The sequence below is a fragment of the Diceros bicornis genome, chromosome 14 (assembly GCF_020826845.1).
Source record: "Diceros bicornis minor isolate mBicDic1 chromosome 14, mDicBic1.mat.cur, whole genome shotgun sequence".
Taxonomy (NCBI): Eukaryota; Metazoa; Chordata; class Mammalia; order Perissodactyla; family Rhinocerotidae; genus Diceros; species Diceros bicornis.
Window position 1 is genome coordinate 37,629,235 of NC_080753.1, and position 17,636 is coordinate 37,646,870.

The 17,636-nt window shown below is 36.7% G+C and overlaps 1 protein-coding gene and 1 pseudogene across 1 annotated transcript; both read right to left on the reverse strand.

Moving 5' to 3' along the window:
- Positions 1-222: 222 nt before the first annotated feature.
- LOC131413959 (olfactory receptor 2J3-like) lies at positions 223-1,149 on the reverse strand. The gene has a single exon (XM_058554964.1). The coding sequence runs from the start codon at positions 1,147-1,149 to the stop codon at positions 223-225; it is 927 nt and encodes a 308-aa protein (XP_058410947.1).
- A 12,820-nt stretch (positions 1,150-13,969) lies between these two features.
- LOC131413332 (olfactory receptor 2J3-like) lies at positions 13,970-15,156 on the reverse strand (annotated as a pseudogene).
- Between the last annotated feature and the right edge of the window lie 2,480 nt (positions 15,157-17,636).

Here is a 17,636-nt window from a genome sequence, read left to right on the forward strand (position 1 = left end):
GATCTTGATTTTACATGGCTGTTTTCCCCATTAGAAAGTGATAGGTATTTAGGCAAACTGTGGTTAATTCATAACTGTTACCAAGGTCTCTGTGACCTTGCAAGAGTTATGCTCAATAAGTGCTGACAGAGCGACTGAATGGAAGAGTGGTTGATGAATGGATCGGTGGATGAATGAGATGCTCCATTATACTGTTAATGTCACAAGTATATGGGCTTATTCTCACCCCATTAGTCTCTTTACTGCCCCTCTTACATCTTTGTTTCTGAGAGTATAGATTAGAGGATTGAGGCTAGGTGTAACAACAGTATAAAAGAGGGCAATGAACTTGCCTTGATCTTGAGAACTTCCTGATGGTGACTGGAGATATATGCACATGACTGGAATGTAAAAGAGAGATACAACCGTAAGATGGGCTCCACATGTCCCAAAGACTTTCTGAAGCCCAGTTGTCGACCGCATCCTCAGCACATCCCTGGCAATGGCACCATAGGAGCTGAGAATGAGGATGAGAGGTATGAGAACAAAAATAGAGCTCGTGACCGTGAGAGTCAGCTTATTAGCATGGGCATCAACACATGACAGTTGCAGTAGCGTTGGAACTTCACAGAAGAAGTGGTCCACTTGCTGATGCCCACACAGAGGTACCCAGAAGGTAAACGAGAAATGAAGGACTGAGTTGGTAAAACCACTTACCCAAGATACCACAGTCAACAGATGGCAGAAATGAGGATGCATGAAGACAGTGTAATGCAAGGGTCTACAGACAGCTACATAACGGTCATAGGACACCACCACCAGTAGCACACACTCTGTGGTTCCCAGTGCAAGGAAAAAGTAGAGTTGAATCATGCAACCGGCATAAGAGATGGTTTTCTCTGGACCCCAGAGGTTAACCAGCAACTGAGGGATGGCACTGGTGGTATAGCAGACATCCAGAAAAGAGAGGTTTGAGAGGAAGAAGTACATGGGAGTGTAGAGATGAGAGTCCAGGTATGACAAGATAATGATGAACAGGTTACCTATCAATGTCATCATGTAGAACATTAGGATAACCACAAAGAGTACTACTTCCAAATGTGGCCAATTAGAAAATCCCAGTAGAACAAAGTAGCTTTCAGAACTTGCATTGATTTTTTCAATCATCATTCATTTCTTGTTACCTGAGGAAAGAATCATATACAATCAAAAAAGTAAGGAAATGCTCCAAGAATCATAGAGAGACAAAAAAGAAACAGACACCAGTCTGAAGGGCCTACCATTGTTCAATTCTGGGACATTTTGGATATTAAGAGAAACTATGATACTAACAAGGTGAAAGAAATTGGAATCTACAAGCTCATATGGACATATGAAAAAGAATAAATAAATAAATAGTGGAGAAGAGAAAGTTATTTCTTCGGTAGGATCTTAATTTAAAAATATAGAAGGAATGGTGGAGTTAGAAAAACATAAATGAATACTCAGAACTAGTAAATGAAAATATAATGAGAAATAGGATGTTTACATAGTCTAAAATATCTCCCCACAAATTACTTGTTAAAGACAAAATGAAAAATAGTAAACTTTACAGTAGAAAAACCTGGTGGACATCACCATAGCCAAGTGATCAATGGTAACATCACCAATGTTGAGACAAACCAACATCATATGTCTACTGATATAATGCTCTGAACAGGACATAATGTCACCTCAGCCATATTACTGCCAAAAATGCACAGCCTGATTTTAACAATGAAGACACATGAGATAAACTCAAATTGAGACAAGTTGGACAAAATACCTGGCCTGTACTCTCAAAAACATCAAATTCAATGAAGACAAATAAAAGCTAAGGCACTGGTCCAGATTAAAGGAGATCAAAGAGCCATGATATCTAAATGAGTGATCCTGGACTGGGACAACAATAGCTATTAATAACATTGTTGAGACAACTGGAGAAACATGAATCTGGACTATTGATGAGATAATAATATTGTATCCATACTAAATTTTCTGATTTTTCAATTATACTGTGGTTATGTAAAATAAAGTCCCTGTTCTTATGAAATAAACACTGAAGTATTTAAGGATAAAGGCACATGTCTCCAACTTACTCTCAAATGGTCAGAAAAAGAGATGATAGATAGATAGATGATAGATAGGTAGGTAGGTAGATAGATAGATAGATAGATAGATAGATAGAATTAATAAATTTTTTTAGGAGCCAAGTAAGCTATTGCTGAATCTATTTAAAGGGTTAACCGTAGTTCTTTGTACTACTTCTGCAACTTTTCTGTAAATTTCAAATTTTACCAGAATAAAAAGTTAGAAAAAGTAAGTATGAAATAAAAATTTTTTCACTTTTATATTTTATCTGGATATTTGCTCTATTATGTAAAAATAAATTCTTAACTGCAGAGTTCTTCTCATTCATCCCAGAGTGACACCTTGGTAAAATAGTAAGTTGAAAAATTCTAACATGGCTACGGAATAAAATTTCCATGGAACAAATCATCTTTTTTTAACAAATAGCTTTACTTTTCTTTTCAAGGTATTTCAATTTATTTGACTGTAGGAGACAGAACAATTGCAATCCCAATAATCTTACATATAGGTGAAAAGACATGATGAACAATATCAAATTTATTAGTACTGTCAAAATGTTTATATAGGGTGAAAAATATTAAACTTCAATTATATATTCCTATGGAAAGAACCTAATCTTCTGATTTGTTTACTTTCACTCACAGCTTATTTCTTAACTGAAAACTAAGATACAAGTAGAGATGCAAAAAACAGACACACAGACACCTACACACCAACTTATGGAAATTCATGCTATAAGGAAAGCTGAAAACCTTAGTTCAGATTAGTAGATCTGTGAAATAGACTGAGGAGAACAGGGATAGAACGCTTCCTAAAGGATGTGTGAATATAACTGAATTTGAAGAGAGAAATTTTTAGGAAAAGGAAGATATAAATTCATTGAGAGAGAACAGATGGAAGGAAGAGTGTGAGGATGGAGCAAAATGGAGAGTAACCTAACTATGGAGCTTAAAGTTGAAGGTGTGTATATGTATATTGCAGGGCAGAGAAGCCTGAACCATAGGGCCTGAAGAAGGTTTGTACACTATTTCTTTTTTTCTAGGACAATAACTCACTTAATATTTAAATTCTGAGCACAATTTATAATTTCAACATATATTTTTATTCTCCTACTTAGAGAATTCTGAATATTTGACGCCATTAAATGGCTATTTATCATTTAATACATTGTGCCTAGTGAATCTTATATTTCTTTTTTGTTAAAAAATTGAGTGTATTTCGTAAATAGTTATGACTCTTAGGTGACTCTTTTTCTTTTGTAGGTTTTCAATTTTTCATAGGAAAGATTAATACTACCTTTAGTGATATAGCTATTGTGACAAGGCTTAGTAACCCACCATTTAAATATCCCTCCTTCTCTCTGTGAAACTTTGCACATCACTTCTGGTTCCCTCCTTCCACAGCCCATTCTTTCTCTCACACTCCCTGATAAGCTATGGCAAAAAAAAAAAAAAGAAAGAAATCACAGCACAGCCACCCGTGGTTACCTCTTTTGGAGTCTCTTAATTGCTCACGTTCCATAAGTGCAACTCTTGAGTGAGACGTTAGAAGTAGCTATCTGGTTGAGTTTCAGCAGCAAAGTTTGAAACAGTTTCGCCCCAAGGCTGTAAGACTGATTCAGGCCTTTTAACTCTTAATTGTTAACTTAACTCTTAACTGCTACACTAATGTAGACTACTTTCTACAGCTTAGAAACCATCAAGGATAATCAGACAGTACATTACTTAAAAAGAAACTTTTGTAATTAAAAGTTTAATATAAAGAATTATTTAACTACGAAGAAGAGTGCCTATAAAGATATATAGAACTTCACAAAATATCTTGGGCCAAGAGACTGTAATTAAGAAAGGACAAACTTGAAGGCAGGTTTTCTCCCCAAGGCTGAGGTTCAGACCTCATTAAAGAAGGTGTGGTTACAGCCCAGTGGATGGTGAAGAAGTTTGCTATGGCTGAGGCAAAAATTACCAACAGTCAAATAGTAAATCACAAAGATTAATTCGCTGAGAGGCCACAGTCATTTGAGGGATGATGAAAACAATCCCAAGATTATTTTTAATTTCCCTAGAATGGGAGAAAATACCTCTTGAGAAATATGAATCCAAATGTTGTCATTGCTTCTTCTGGTGCAGATATAATTTTCTTCTTCCTATATGGTTGCCTGAATAACTTGGCACATTAACCAAAACAAAGTAACAGCTGTGAGGTATCTTCCTCTGTTGCATGACTCATCCTTCAGCATTCTTATTAAAGTTAGAAAGGCATATGATGCAAAGGGGAGAAAGAATACCAAGTATAAGTAGAGAAAAGGTAGAAACTTTATGGTTTCATTTTCTTTTTATTGGAAAAGAGGGAAATAAGGCCTTATCAAAGGTTGCTTTTATGAGCTATGAAATGAAATATATCCTCTCGTTTTTTGAAATAAGACATTATGGAAGAAAAAGTGATGAACACGAGTCTCCTTTCCTTATCCTCAAATCACTAGCCAACTTATATTTCTCTTACATTAGCTCTTTTATACTGTTACCTAGTGCTTACTAGAACTCAGACAACTCCTTTCCCTTCTGTCCTTCCTGTGTCTGTCCACCTTCCCTGTAGTATTTGTCTTACTGATCTGTACTCTCATTATGTGTGGGCCAATCTGATCTCTGGTTGTCATCTCCTTGAAATCAGCAACATAAATGGCTGCCTACACCATATATTATAATCTACTGCATCAAACTAGGAAAGCAGAGTCTGAAAATTACTATGATCGTCATTGCTACAGAAGAGAGAGTCCTGAGTCTACCAAAAAGACTTGGTTTTAGGTGGAAGATGGAACTCACTAGAGCATTCAGTCTATCAGTAGATGGACTCTTTTTTCCTAGAGCAAATGGAGATTTTATGGAAACAAAAGAAACATGTGACTTGCTCCCCTTGACTGAGGCCATTGGGAGAGTAAGTCCCAAAGTGGCAATTATTGCCCTTCAAGGAGTTGTCCTAATTAGAACAGTTTTTAAAGAATACTTTCAACATGATACCACACTGTTGTACTAGGATAACAGCGAATCTATAGACCAACCGTCACTGATAAAAATGCGTTTAGCTGTGTTTATAGAGAAGGGAATAGGTTGTCCTGAATTACCCAAAATTTCTTCCCCAATTCCTCATCAAACTAAGGGCCAAATTTGAGGGGTGACTTGTCAGAGGTAGTCGAATTTGGGGAGGGAAGGGAAGCAAGAAACATTTTTTAAAATGGAATCCATAAAAACTAAACTGTCTATCTTTGCCTTATTAATTTGAGTTCATTGTGTCTGTCTGACATGTCTAAAATTCAAGGCCAAGTTTAGCCATGCAGAAGGATTGAAAGTAATCTTTGAAGACCATTCAAAGTATGACTTAGAAGGTAACTATAAAAAGTCAGAAAATTTAACAAAATTCTTTAATATTTTCAAAACATTTTCATCAATAATTTCTGTTGGTATCTTGCATACCAAATAAAAATTAGCTGTGACTGATAGTCTGCATCCAACAATTGACTTATTTCTTTAAAAAACAAAGTATAACATTAGTTTATAATTAAGGAACATTTTTAAATTGTTACTTTTTTTCTAGCCAATATATTCCATTTGTAGCAAAGAAAATCTTTGTATGGAAATCATATCTTATTATAATAAGACTACATTTTAAAAATTGTAATTTTTTAATTGAGGTAACATTGGTTTATAACATTATATAAATTTCAAATGTACATATTTATTTTTGATTTCTGTGTAGACTGCATCATGTTCACCACCCAAAGACTAAGTACCATCAGTCACTATACACATAAACCTTATTACCCCTTTCACTCTCATCGCTCCCCCTTCCTCTCTAGTAACCACCAATCTAATCTCTTATCTATGTGTTTTTTTATTGTTTTTGTTGTTGTTTTTATCTTCCTTATACAAGCGAATCATGTAGTATTTGACCTTCTCCATCTGACTTACTTCGCCACTTCGCTGACTTACTTACCCACAAGATCCATCCATACTGTCACAAATGGCAAGATTTCATCTTTTTCATGTCTGAGTAGTATTCCATTGTGTGTATGCACCACATCTTTATACATTCATCCATTGATGGACTCTTAGATTGTTTTCTAGTCTTGGCTACTATGAACAATGCTGCAATGAACATAGGAGTGCATATATCTTTTCAACTGAGTGTTTTCATGTTCTTTTGATAAAAATCCAGAAGTGGAATAGCTGGATCATATGGTTGTTCCATTCTAAATTTTTTGAGGAATCACCATACTGTTATACGTAGTGACTGGACCAGTTTACATTCCCATCAGCAACGTTCCCTTTTCTCCACATCCTCTCCAATACTTGCTATTTCTTCTCTTTTTAGTTATGCACATTCTCACAAGCATGAGGTGATATTGTAGTTTTGGTTTGTGTTTCCCTAATAACTAGTGACGTTGTAGACCTTTCCATGTGCCCTTTGGCCATCTGTATATATTCTTTGGAAAAATATCCATGCAGATTCTTTGCCCATTTTTTAGTTTGATTGTTTGCTCTTTTGTTGTTGAATTGTATGAGTTCTTTATATATTTTGGATGTTAACCTCTTACCAGATATATGGTTTGCAAACATCTTCTCCCAAAGGTTGTCTTTTCATTTTGTTGATGGTTTCCTTTGCTGTGCAGAAGCTTTTTAGTTTGATGTAATCTCATTTGTTTTTTATTCTTTTGTTTCCCTTGCCTGGTGAGACATGGTATTCAAAAAGATACTGGGCTGGCCCGGTGGCTTAGCGGTTAAGTGTGCGTGCTCTGCTATTGGCCGCCTGGGTTCAGATCCCAGGCGCGCACCAACGCACCGCTTCTCCGGCCATGCTGAGGCCGCGTCCCACATACAGCAACTAGAAGGATGTGCAACTATGACATACAACTATCTACTGGGGCTTTGGGGAAGAAAAAAAAAAAGGAGGAGGATGGGCAATAGATGTTATCTCAGAGCCGATCTTCCTCAGCAAAAAGAGGAAGATTAGCATGGATGTTAGTTCAGGGCTGATCTCCCTCACAAAAAAAAAAAAAAAAAAAATAGATACTGCTAAGACCAATGTTGAAGAGTGTACTGCCTATATTTTCTTCTAGAAGTTTTATGGTTTCAGGTCTTATATTCAAATCTTTAATCCATTCTGAGTTCATTTTTGTGTACGGTGTAAGATAATGGTCTACTTTCATTCTTTTGCGTGTGGCTGTCTAGTTTTCCCAACATCATTTATTAAAGAGACTTTCCTTTCTCTCTTGTATGTTCTTGATTCCCTTGTCGAAAATTAGCTGTCCATAGATGTGTGGGTTTATTTCTGGGCTCTTGATTATGTTCCATTGGTCTGTATGTCCGTTCTTGTGCTATGATGTACCATGCTGTTTTGATTGCTATAGCTTTGTAGTATATTTTGAAACCAGGGAGTGTGGTACCTTCAGCTTTGCTCTTTTTTCTCCAGATTGCTTTGGCTATTCAGGGTCTTTTGCTATTCCATATAAATTTTAGAATTCTTTGTTTTATTTCTGTGAAAAATGTCATTGGGATTGTGATAGGGATTGCACTGAATCTGTAGACAGCTTTAGGAAGTATGGATATTTTAACTATGTTAATTCTTCCAATTCGTGATCATGGATTAACTTTCCTTTGTTTCTTCTTCGATTTCTTTCAACAATATTTTATAGTTTTCAGTGTACAGGTCTTTCACCTCTTTGGTTAAATTTGTTCCTAAGTATTTTATTCTTTTTGTTGCGATTGTAAATGGTTTTGTATTCTTAATCTCTTTCTGCTATTTTATTGTTAAGTATAGAAACATAACCAACTTTTGTATGTTGATTTTATATTCTGCAACATTACTGTGTTCGTTGATTAATTCTAACAGATTTTTGGTGGATTCTTTTGGGTTTTCCATATATAAAATCATATCATCTGCAAATAATGACTGTTTTATTTCTTCCTTTCCAATTTGGATCGCTTTTTTTCTTTTACTTGCCTGATTGCTCCAGCTAGGACTTCTGATACTTTGTTAAATAAAAGTGCTGAAAGTGGATATCTTTGCCTTTTGCCTGTTTTTAGTGGGATAGCTCTCAGATTTTCACCGCTGAATATGATGTTAGCTGTGGGTTTGTCATATATGGCCTTTATTATGTTGGGGCACTTTCCTTCTATAACCATTTTACTCAGAGTTTTTATCATAAATGGATGCTGTGTCTTGTCAAATGCTTTCTCTGCATCTATTGAGATAATCATGTGATTTTTATTCTTCATACCATATTCTTCATGGTATAGCATGTTGTTTGATCTGCGGATGTTTAACCATACCTGCATCCCTCGAACAAATCCCACTTGATCATGGTGTATGATATTTTTAATGTATTGTTGTATTTGATTACCTAGTATTTTTCTTGAGGACTTTTGTATCTATATTCATCAGTGATATTGACCTGTAATTTTCCTTTTTTATGTTGTCCTTGTCTGTTTTTAGTATCAGGGTAATGTTGGCCTCACAGAATGAATTAGAAAGCATCCCCTGCTCTTCAATTTTTTGGAAGAGTTTGAGAAGGATAGGTATTAAATCTTCTTTGAATGATTGGTAGAATTCCCCAGGGAAGCCATCTGGTCATGGACTTTTGTTTTGGGGGAGGTTTTTGATTATTGTTTTGATCTCCTTACTAGTGATCAGTCTATTCAGATTCTCTCTTTCTTCTTGATTCTGTTTAGGAAGATTGTATGATTCTAAGGGTTTATCTGTTTTTTCTAGATTATCAAATTTGTTTGTGTATATCTTTTTCATAGATTCTCTTATAATTTTTTGTATTTCTGTGGTGTCCATTGTAATTTTTCCTTCTTCCTTTCTGATTTCATGTATTTGAGCTTTCTCTCATTTTTTCTTGTTGAGTCTAGCTAAAGTTTTGTCAATTTTGTTTGTCCTTCCAAGAGCCAACTCTTTGTTTCATTGATTTTTTCCTACTGTTTTTTAGTCTCTATTTCACTTATTTTTGCTCTGATTTTTATTATTTCCTTCCTTCTACTGATTTGGGGCTTTGTTTGTTCTTCTTTTCCCAGTTCCTTTAGGTACACTGTTAGATTGTTTATTTGAGATTTTTATTATTTCTTAAGGTAGGCCTGCTTTGCTATAAACTTCCCTCTTAATATCACTTTTGCTGTATCCCACAAATTTTGGCATGTTGTATTTTCATTTTCATTTGTCTCTAGGTTTTTTTTTTATTTCTTCTTTGATTTCTTCATTGACTCAATAGTTGTTCAGTAGCGTTTTGTTTAATGTTCACATATTTGATGCTTTTCCAGTTTTCTTCTTGTAGTTGCTTTCTAATTTCATACTGTTGTGGTCAGAAAAGATGCTTGGTATTATTTCCATCTTCTTAAACGTAATGAGATTTCATTTGTGGCCTAATATGTGATCTATCCTGGAGAATCATCCATGCACACTCAAAAAGAAAGTGTACTCTGTGGCTTTTGGATAAAAATGTTCAGTATATATCTACTAAGTCTATCGGTCTAATGTGTCATTTAGGCCAATGTTTCCTTATTGATCTTCTGTTTAGATGATCCATTTATGTAAATGGAGTGTTAAAGTCTCCTACTATTACTGTGTTACTGGAAGTTTCTCCTTTTATTCTGTTAATAACTGCTGTATATATTCAAGTTTTCCTGTGTTGTGGGCATCAATATTTACAAGTGTTATGTCCTCTCCTTGGATTGTTCCCTTTATCATTATGTAATGCCTTTCTTTATCTCTGGTTACAGTTTTTGATTTTCGTTTTTTTGTGTGTGTGTGAGGAAGATCAGCCCTGAGCTAACATCTATGCCAATCCTCCTCTTTTTGCTGAGGAAGACTGGCCCTGGGCTAATACCTGTGCCCATCTTCCTCCACTTTATACGGGACGCTGCCACAGCATGGCCTGACAAGTGGTGCATCGGTGCGCACCCGGGATCTGAACCCAACCTGCCAGCAGCGGAGCATGTGCACTTAACTGCTACGCTATGGGGCCGGCCCACAGTTTTTGTTTTAAAGGCTATTTTGTCTAATATAAGTATTGCTACCTTCCAGCTTTCTTTTCATTGGTATTTGCATAGAGTATCTTTTTCCATCTCTTCACTTTCAGTTTATGAGTGTCTTTAGGTCTGAAGTGTGTTTCTTGTATGCAGCCTATATATGGGTCTTGTTTTTTATCCATTCGGCCACCCTATGCCTTTTGATTGGAGCATTTAGTCCATTGACATTTAAAGTAGCTATTGATAAGAAGGTACTTATTTCCATTTGGTTCCTTTTTTTCCGAGTGTTTTTAGTAGTTCTTCTCTGTTCCTTTCTTCTTCTCTTGTTCTCTTCCCTTGTGGTTTGATGGCTTTCTTTAGTATTATGTTTGGATTCTTTTCTCTTAATTTTTTGCATATTTATTGTAGGTCTCTGGTTTATGATTACCATAAGGTTCATATATAATACCCTACATATATAGCAATCCATATGAAGTTGATGATCTCTTTAGTTTATCCTTTTGCTAAAAGCTCTACCCTTTACTTCCCTCCTCCCACATTTTATATTTTTGACATCATATCTATCTTCCTTTTTGTGTATGTGTATCCATTACTCTCTTATCATGGAAATAGATAATTTTAGTATTTTTGTCATTTGACTTTCATATTAGCTTCATAGGTGGTTCATCTGCAAACTTTGTTGTATATTTGCCCTTACCAGTGATTTTATTGCTTTTTTTTTGATAATTTTCTTATTCCTATTTGTGATCTTCTCTTTTCCATTTAAATAAGTCCCTTTAGCATTTCTTGTAAGGTTGTTTTCTTGGTCATAAACTCCTTTAGTTTTTGCTTGTCTGGGAAACTCTTTATCTCTCCTGCCATTTTGATTGATAACCTTGCTGGGTAGAGGATTCTTGGCGGTAGGTTTTTTCCTTCCAGCACTTTAAATATATGGCACCACTCCCTTGTAATCTGTAAGGTTTCTGCTGAGAATTGAGCTGATAGCCTTATGGGGTTTCCTTTGTATGTAACTTGTTGTGGCTTTTAGGATTTTCTCTTTATCTTTAATTCTTAACATTTTAGTTATTATGTGTTTTGGTGTGGTCCTCTTTGGGTTTATCTTGTTTGGTGCTCTCTATGCTTCCTGTACTTGGATGTCTGTTTTCTTCCTTAGGTTAGGAAAATTTTCAGCTATTATTTCTTCAAATAGATTCTCCCACTTTTATCTCTCTCTTCTCCTTCTGGGACACCTATAATACAGATGTTAGTGTGCTTGATATTGTCCTAGAAGTCCCTTAGATTGTTCTCATTCTTTTTAATTCTTTTTTCTTTTATCTGTTCAGCTTGGGTAATTTCCTCTAGTCTTTCATCCACCTCACTGATCTGTTCTTCTCTGTCATCTACTCTGCTATTGAGTCTCTCTAGTCACTGATTCATTTCCAGCATTGTATTCTTCATGTCTGATTGGTTCTTTTTTATATTTTCCAATTCTTTGTTGAAGTTCTCATTGAGTTCATCCATTCTTCTCCCAAGATCAGTGAGCGTCCTTATGACTTTTGTTTGAACTCTTTGTCAGGTAGATTGTTTATTCTATTTCATTTAGTTCTTTTTCTGGGGTTTTGTCCTGTCCCTTACTTGGAATGTATTGCTTTGTCTCCTCATTTTGCCTCTTTCTCTTTGCTTATATCTATGTATTAGGTAGGTAAGCTATGTCTCCCAATCTTGGAGAGGGGGCCTTATGGAAGAGATGCTTTATGAGGCCCAGCAGTGTGCTTCCCTCTTGTCACCAGTTCCAAATGTTTCAGGAGTGTCTTCTGCATCAGCTATATGTGTCCTTCTGTTGTGGTAGGGTTGCTCTTACTGCAGGTGCCCCGAGAGGCTAGACTGTTCCCCTGGCCCACTGGTTGTAATACTCAGCTGTGTGTGGCTGCTACGGACCCTTTAGTCATTTTATCAGGTGTGGGGAGCACCAGCACTGTTGGCTGTAAGGTCTAATAGCACATTCCTCTTGCAGTTTTTCTGTTAAGTGAGTAGCCCCTCAGCATGGCTGGTTGCTAGGTTCAGGGGCTTATAATTGCTCTAGGCCTCTGGCCTGCAAGGCTATTGTTAGCTCTCTCAGGATTGCAGCTGTGTGGGGCCGGCCCAAGCATGGGAGCACCAATTTGTTTCAGGCTTTGGAAGGTGGGGTTGATCCCTATGTGGCTGTTTGAGAAGCACAAGTCTGTGCAGCAGACAAGCCCCACTACCCACAAGGCCACACACCCTGTCAACTCAGTCCTGCCCTGTGTGCATGCCCTGACCCCCTGAAGTGGAAACAGTCACCCCACTGCAGAGGTCTCACAAACTCCACGAATGCCCCACACACTCTACCTGCTTCTTGCACACACCCTGCCCCACAGAGGCAGTCCCACTTGCCCAGCTGCAGAGTTTCTGGGCACTCCACCTGTGTGGGCCCACAAGTTGCCTGAGGGCTTGCTATTGTGTGGGGCCAGCCCCTAGTACAGGCCACCTGCCCTGGGTGAGCTGGATCAAATTGGTGCTCTAGTGGATGTGGCAGACCCTAGGCTAACAGGTCAGGACAAGAACTCCAATGGCATTGGCCAGTGTCTGTGTCAGCACGCCTGTACTAGGTCACAATAATGGCTCCCACCAATGTCTCAGTCCCTCAGGAGGTCTCACCTCTCACCAAGATGCACTCAGGGCCTATCAAGTGAGTCTCTTCACCAAAGGACTTTGCACATTTCTTTCCAGTCACTTTAGATTACTTTCTGAAACAGGTGAATTTGTGCATGGGCCCTTTAAGAGCAGGCTTTTTCCCCTCTTATGTCCAATAGCTTTTCTGGGGGTGTTCCCTGCTGTTGTTAATAGCCAGCAAAGCCAGATATGATGACATTTCTCAGTTGTGCTGAGTGCAAAAGCTTCTTATTATGGTAAAGTTCTCCTGCTCAATCCCCTACTCCTCCAGGGAAGGCTTCATACCTTAAGATTGCTCCTAGCTGGCCATGAAGTGCTGCAGCTAAAAGGTGGTTTTTTTCTCTCCAGAAGGGAATTTCTGCCTCTTCCACCTCAGTCAGCATTGTCCCTTGTTATGGGATTCTTTTTATCCAGTTTTCAGTTCTCTCTTAGGAGTAATTGTTCCAAGAGTAGCTGTAAATTAATGTCTGTGGGAGGAGGTGAGTTCAGAGTCTGCCTATGTCACCATCTTGTCACAGTCTCCTAGGTATTTTAAAATTAAGAATATCTTTCAATAGGGGCCGGCCCGGTGGCGCAAGCGGTTAAGTGCGCGCGCTCCGCTGCGGCGGCCCGGGGTTCGCTGGTTCGGATCCCGGGCGCGCACCGACGCACTGCTTGGTAAGCCATGCTGTGGCGGCGTCCCATATAAAGTGGAGGAAGATGGGCACAGATGTTAGCCCAGGGCCGTCTTCCTCAGCAAAAAAAAGAGGAGGATTGGCGGATGTTAGCTCAGGGCTGATCTCCTCACAAAAAAAAAAAAAAAAAAAAAAAAAAAAAAAAAAAAAAGAATATCTTTCAATAGTAATTACATTGGCTCCTTTTATCAATATTTACCACAAATTCCATACTTCATTTTCAATTAAGAAAAGGATACCTTTGTTTTATTAGGTTTATGCCACTGAAAAAATTTAAGATTGATGTTTGATCTTGATTTTACATGGCTGTTTTCTCCATTAGAGTGTGACTGGTATTTAGACAGACTTGTTTAATTCTCATCTGTTACCAAGAACTCTGTGACCTTGTGAGAGTACATGATCAATAAGTACTGACAGAGTGAGTGAATGAAAGAGTGGTTGATGAATGGATTGGTGGATGAACCATTGGTGGAGAGATGCTTCATTATATTGTTAATGTCACAGAATATGGGCTCACTTCCATCCTATTAGGCTTTTTACTGTGCCTCTTACATCTTTGTTTCTGAAGGTATAGATTAGATGGTTGAGGCTAGGTGTGACAACAGTATAAAAGAGGGCAATGAACTTGCCTTGATCTTGAGAATTTCCTGCTGATGGCAGGAGATATATGCACATGGCTAGAATGAAAAAGAGGGATACAACCACCACATGTCCCAAAGACTTTCTAAAGTCCATTTGTTGATTGCATCCTCAGCACAGCCTGGGCAATGGCACAATAGGAGCTGAGAATGAGGATGAGAGGTATGAAAACAAAAATAGAGCTCGTGACCATGAGGGTCAGGTCATTATCATGGGTATCAACATCTGACAGTTGCAGCAGTGCTGGCACTTCATGCAAGAAGTAATCCACTTTTGATTTCCACATAGTGGCACCCAGAAAGTAAAGGAGGAATGAAGTGTTGCATTGGTAAAGCCACCTAACCCAAGAGGCTCCAGCCAGCAGATGGCAGAAATGAGGGTTCATGAGGACACTATAATGAAAATGTCTACATACAGCTACATAACAGTCATAGGACATTACCATGAGTAGGAAACACTCTGTGGCTCCCAGTGCAAGGATACAACATAGTTGAATAATACAACCAGCATAAGAGATGATTTTCTCTGGGTCCTAGAGATTGATCAGAAACTGAGGGATGGAGCTGGTGGTGTAGCAGAGATCTAGAAAAGAGAGGTTTGAGAGGAAGAAGTACATAGGAGTATGGAGATAGGAGTCCAGGTATGACAAGATAATGATGAATAGGTTGCCTATCAATGTCATCAAGTAGAACATCAAGATAACAAAAAGAAGTACTTCCAAATGAGACCAATTAGAAAAACCCATGAAGTAGTAGATAATAACAACAATAAACAAACACATAGAGACAGAGATTGGATTGGTGATTACCAGAGGGGAAGGGGGGGAGGGAGGAGGGCAAAAGGGATAATTCGGCACATGTGTGTGGTGATAGGTTGTAATTAGTATTTGGGTGGTGAACATGATGTAATCTATGCAGAAATAGAAGTATAATGATGTACACCTGAAATTTATACAACGTTATAAACCAATGTTACTGCAATAAACAAAAAATTAAAAAAAAAAAAGAAAAACCCAGTAGAACAAAGTAGAACTCAGAACTTGCATTGATTTTTTTCACCATCATTCATTTCTTGTTACCTGAAGAAAAGATCACATACATTCAGAAAAAGTAAGGAAATGCTCCAAGAATCATAAGCACACATGAAAAAAACCAGAAATCAGTTTTAGGGGCCTACCACTATTAAATTCTATAAAAACTTGAGTATTAAGAGAAATTATCATACTAATGAATTGAAAGAAACAAGAATCCACAAGCTCATACTGATATATTACAAAAAGAATAAATAAATAAATAGTGGAGTAGAGAAAGTTCTATGTTGGTAGGACCCTAATTTAAAAATACAGAAGGAATGGTGGAGTTAGAAGAAATAAATGGATGCTAAAAACTAGTGAATAAAATGACAAGAAACAGGATATTTACGTAGTCTAAAATAGCTCCCCACAAATTGCTTGTTAACTACAAAATGAAAAATAGTAAACTTTACAAAAGAAAAATGTGGTGGACATCACCTTAGCCAAGTAATCAATGTTAACATCACCAATGTTGAGACAAATCAGCATCATATGTCTACTGATATGATACTCTGAACAGAACATAATGTCATGTCAGTGATATTCCTGCCAAAAACACACAACTTGATGCTAATAATGAAGAAACATGACACAAACTCAAATTGAGACATATTGGGCAAAATAGCTGGCCTGTTCTCTTCAAAAACATCAAATTCAATGAAGACAAATAAAGGCTAAGGAATTGGTCCAGATTAAAGGAGATCAAAGAGCCATGATATCTAAATAAGTAATCCTGGACTGGGGGGAAAAAATAGCTATTAACTACATTATTGAGACAATTGGAGAAATATGAATATGGACTAAGGATTAGATAGTAATATTGTATCCATATTAAATTTTCCAATTTTGTTAACTATACAGTGGTTACATAAAGTCAAGTCTTAGGAAATAAACAGTGAACTACTTAGGGGCAAATGGACACGTCTCCAACTTATTTTCAAATGGTCCCAAAAAAGAGATGATAGATAGATGATAGGTAGGAGATCGGTAGGTAGGTAGATAGATAGATAGATACATAGATAGATACATAGACAGAAAGAAAGAAAGATAGACAGATAGAGGATAAGTAGATGGTAGATTAATTCTTTTCAGGCACAAAGTAAACTATTGCTGAATCTGGTTAAAGGGTTAATGGTAGTTCTTTGTATCATTTTGCAACTTTTCTGTAAATTTTAAATTTTACTAGAATAAAAATTTACAAAAAGTAAATGTGAAACAAATTTTTAACACTTTTATATTTCATCCAGACACTAGCGTGTTATAGAAATGTAAGTTCTTAACTATCTAGTTCTTCTCATTCAACCCAGAGTAACATCTGCATAAACAGTAACTTGAAAAATACTAACATAGCTACAAAAGAAAATTTCAATGGAACAAATCATCTCTTTTTTAACAAGTAACTTTAGATTTCTTTTCAGAATTTTCATGGTATTTCCATTTATGCAATTATAGAAAACAGATTAATTGTAATCACAATAACTTTACATATAGATGAAAAGACATGAGGAACAATATCAAATTTATTAGTGATTACAAAATGTTTATATAGGGTGAAAAATATTTAGCTGCGGTTACTATTCTTATGGAAAGAACTTTATATTCTAATTTGTTTACTTGCACTCACAGCTTATTTCTAAACTGAAAACTAAGATACAAATAGAGATACCAAAAAGAGACACACAGACACATAACACAACAACTCATAGATATCCATGCTATGAACAAAGCTGAAAACCTTAGTTCAGATTAGCAGATCTGTGAAATAGACTGGGGAGAACAGAGATAGAATGCTTCCTAAAGGATGTGTGACTATAAATGAATTTAAAAAGAGAAATTTTTAAGAAAAGGAAGATATAAATTCATTGAGAGAGCAAAGAAGGAAGGAAGAGTGTGAGGATGGAGGAAAATGGAGAGTAACCTAACTATGGTGTTTAAAGTTGAAATTGTATTTATCTATATGACAGGGCTGAGAAGCCTGAACAACAGAGCCTGAAGAAGGTTTCTACATTATTTCTTTGTCTCTAGGACAATAACTAAGTGATTATTTAAATTAGGAACATAATTTATAATTTCTACATATATTTCTATTCTCCAACTTAGAGAAGGATTCTGAATATTTATTGAAATCGTTAAATGGCTGTTTATCATTTAATATACTGTGCCTAGTGAATCTTATGTTTCTTTTTTGTTAAAAAAATTAAGTACATTTCATAAGTAGTTATAACTCTTAGGTGAATCTTTTTCTCTTGTAGCTTTTCAATCATTCATAGGAAAGATTAATACCACATTTTGTGATACAGCTATTGTGACAAGGCATAGTAACCTACCATTTAAATATCCCTCCTTCTGCCTGTGAATGCTTTGCTTCATTCAACTTTGTCACATCACTCTGCTTCCCTCCTTCCGCAGCCAATTCTTTCTCTCGCACTTCCTAATAAACTATGGCAATAAAGGAAAGATATCACAGCA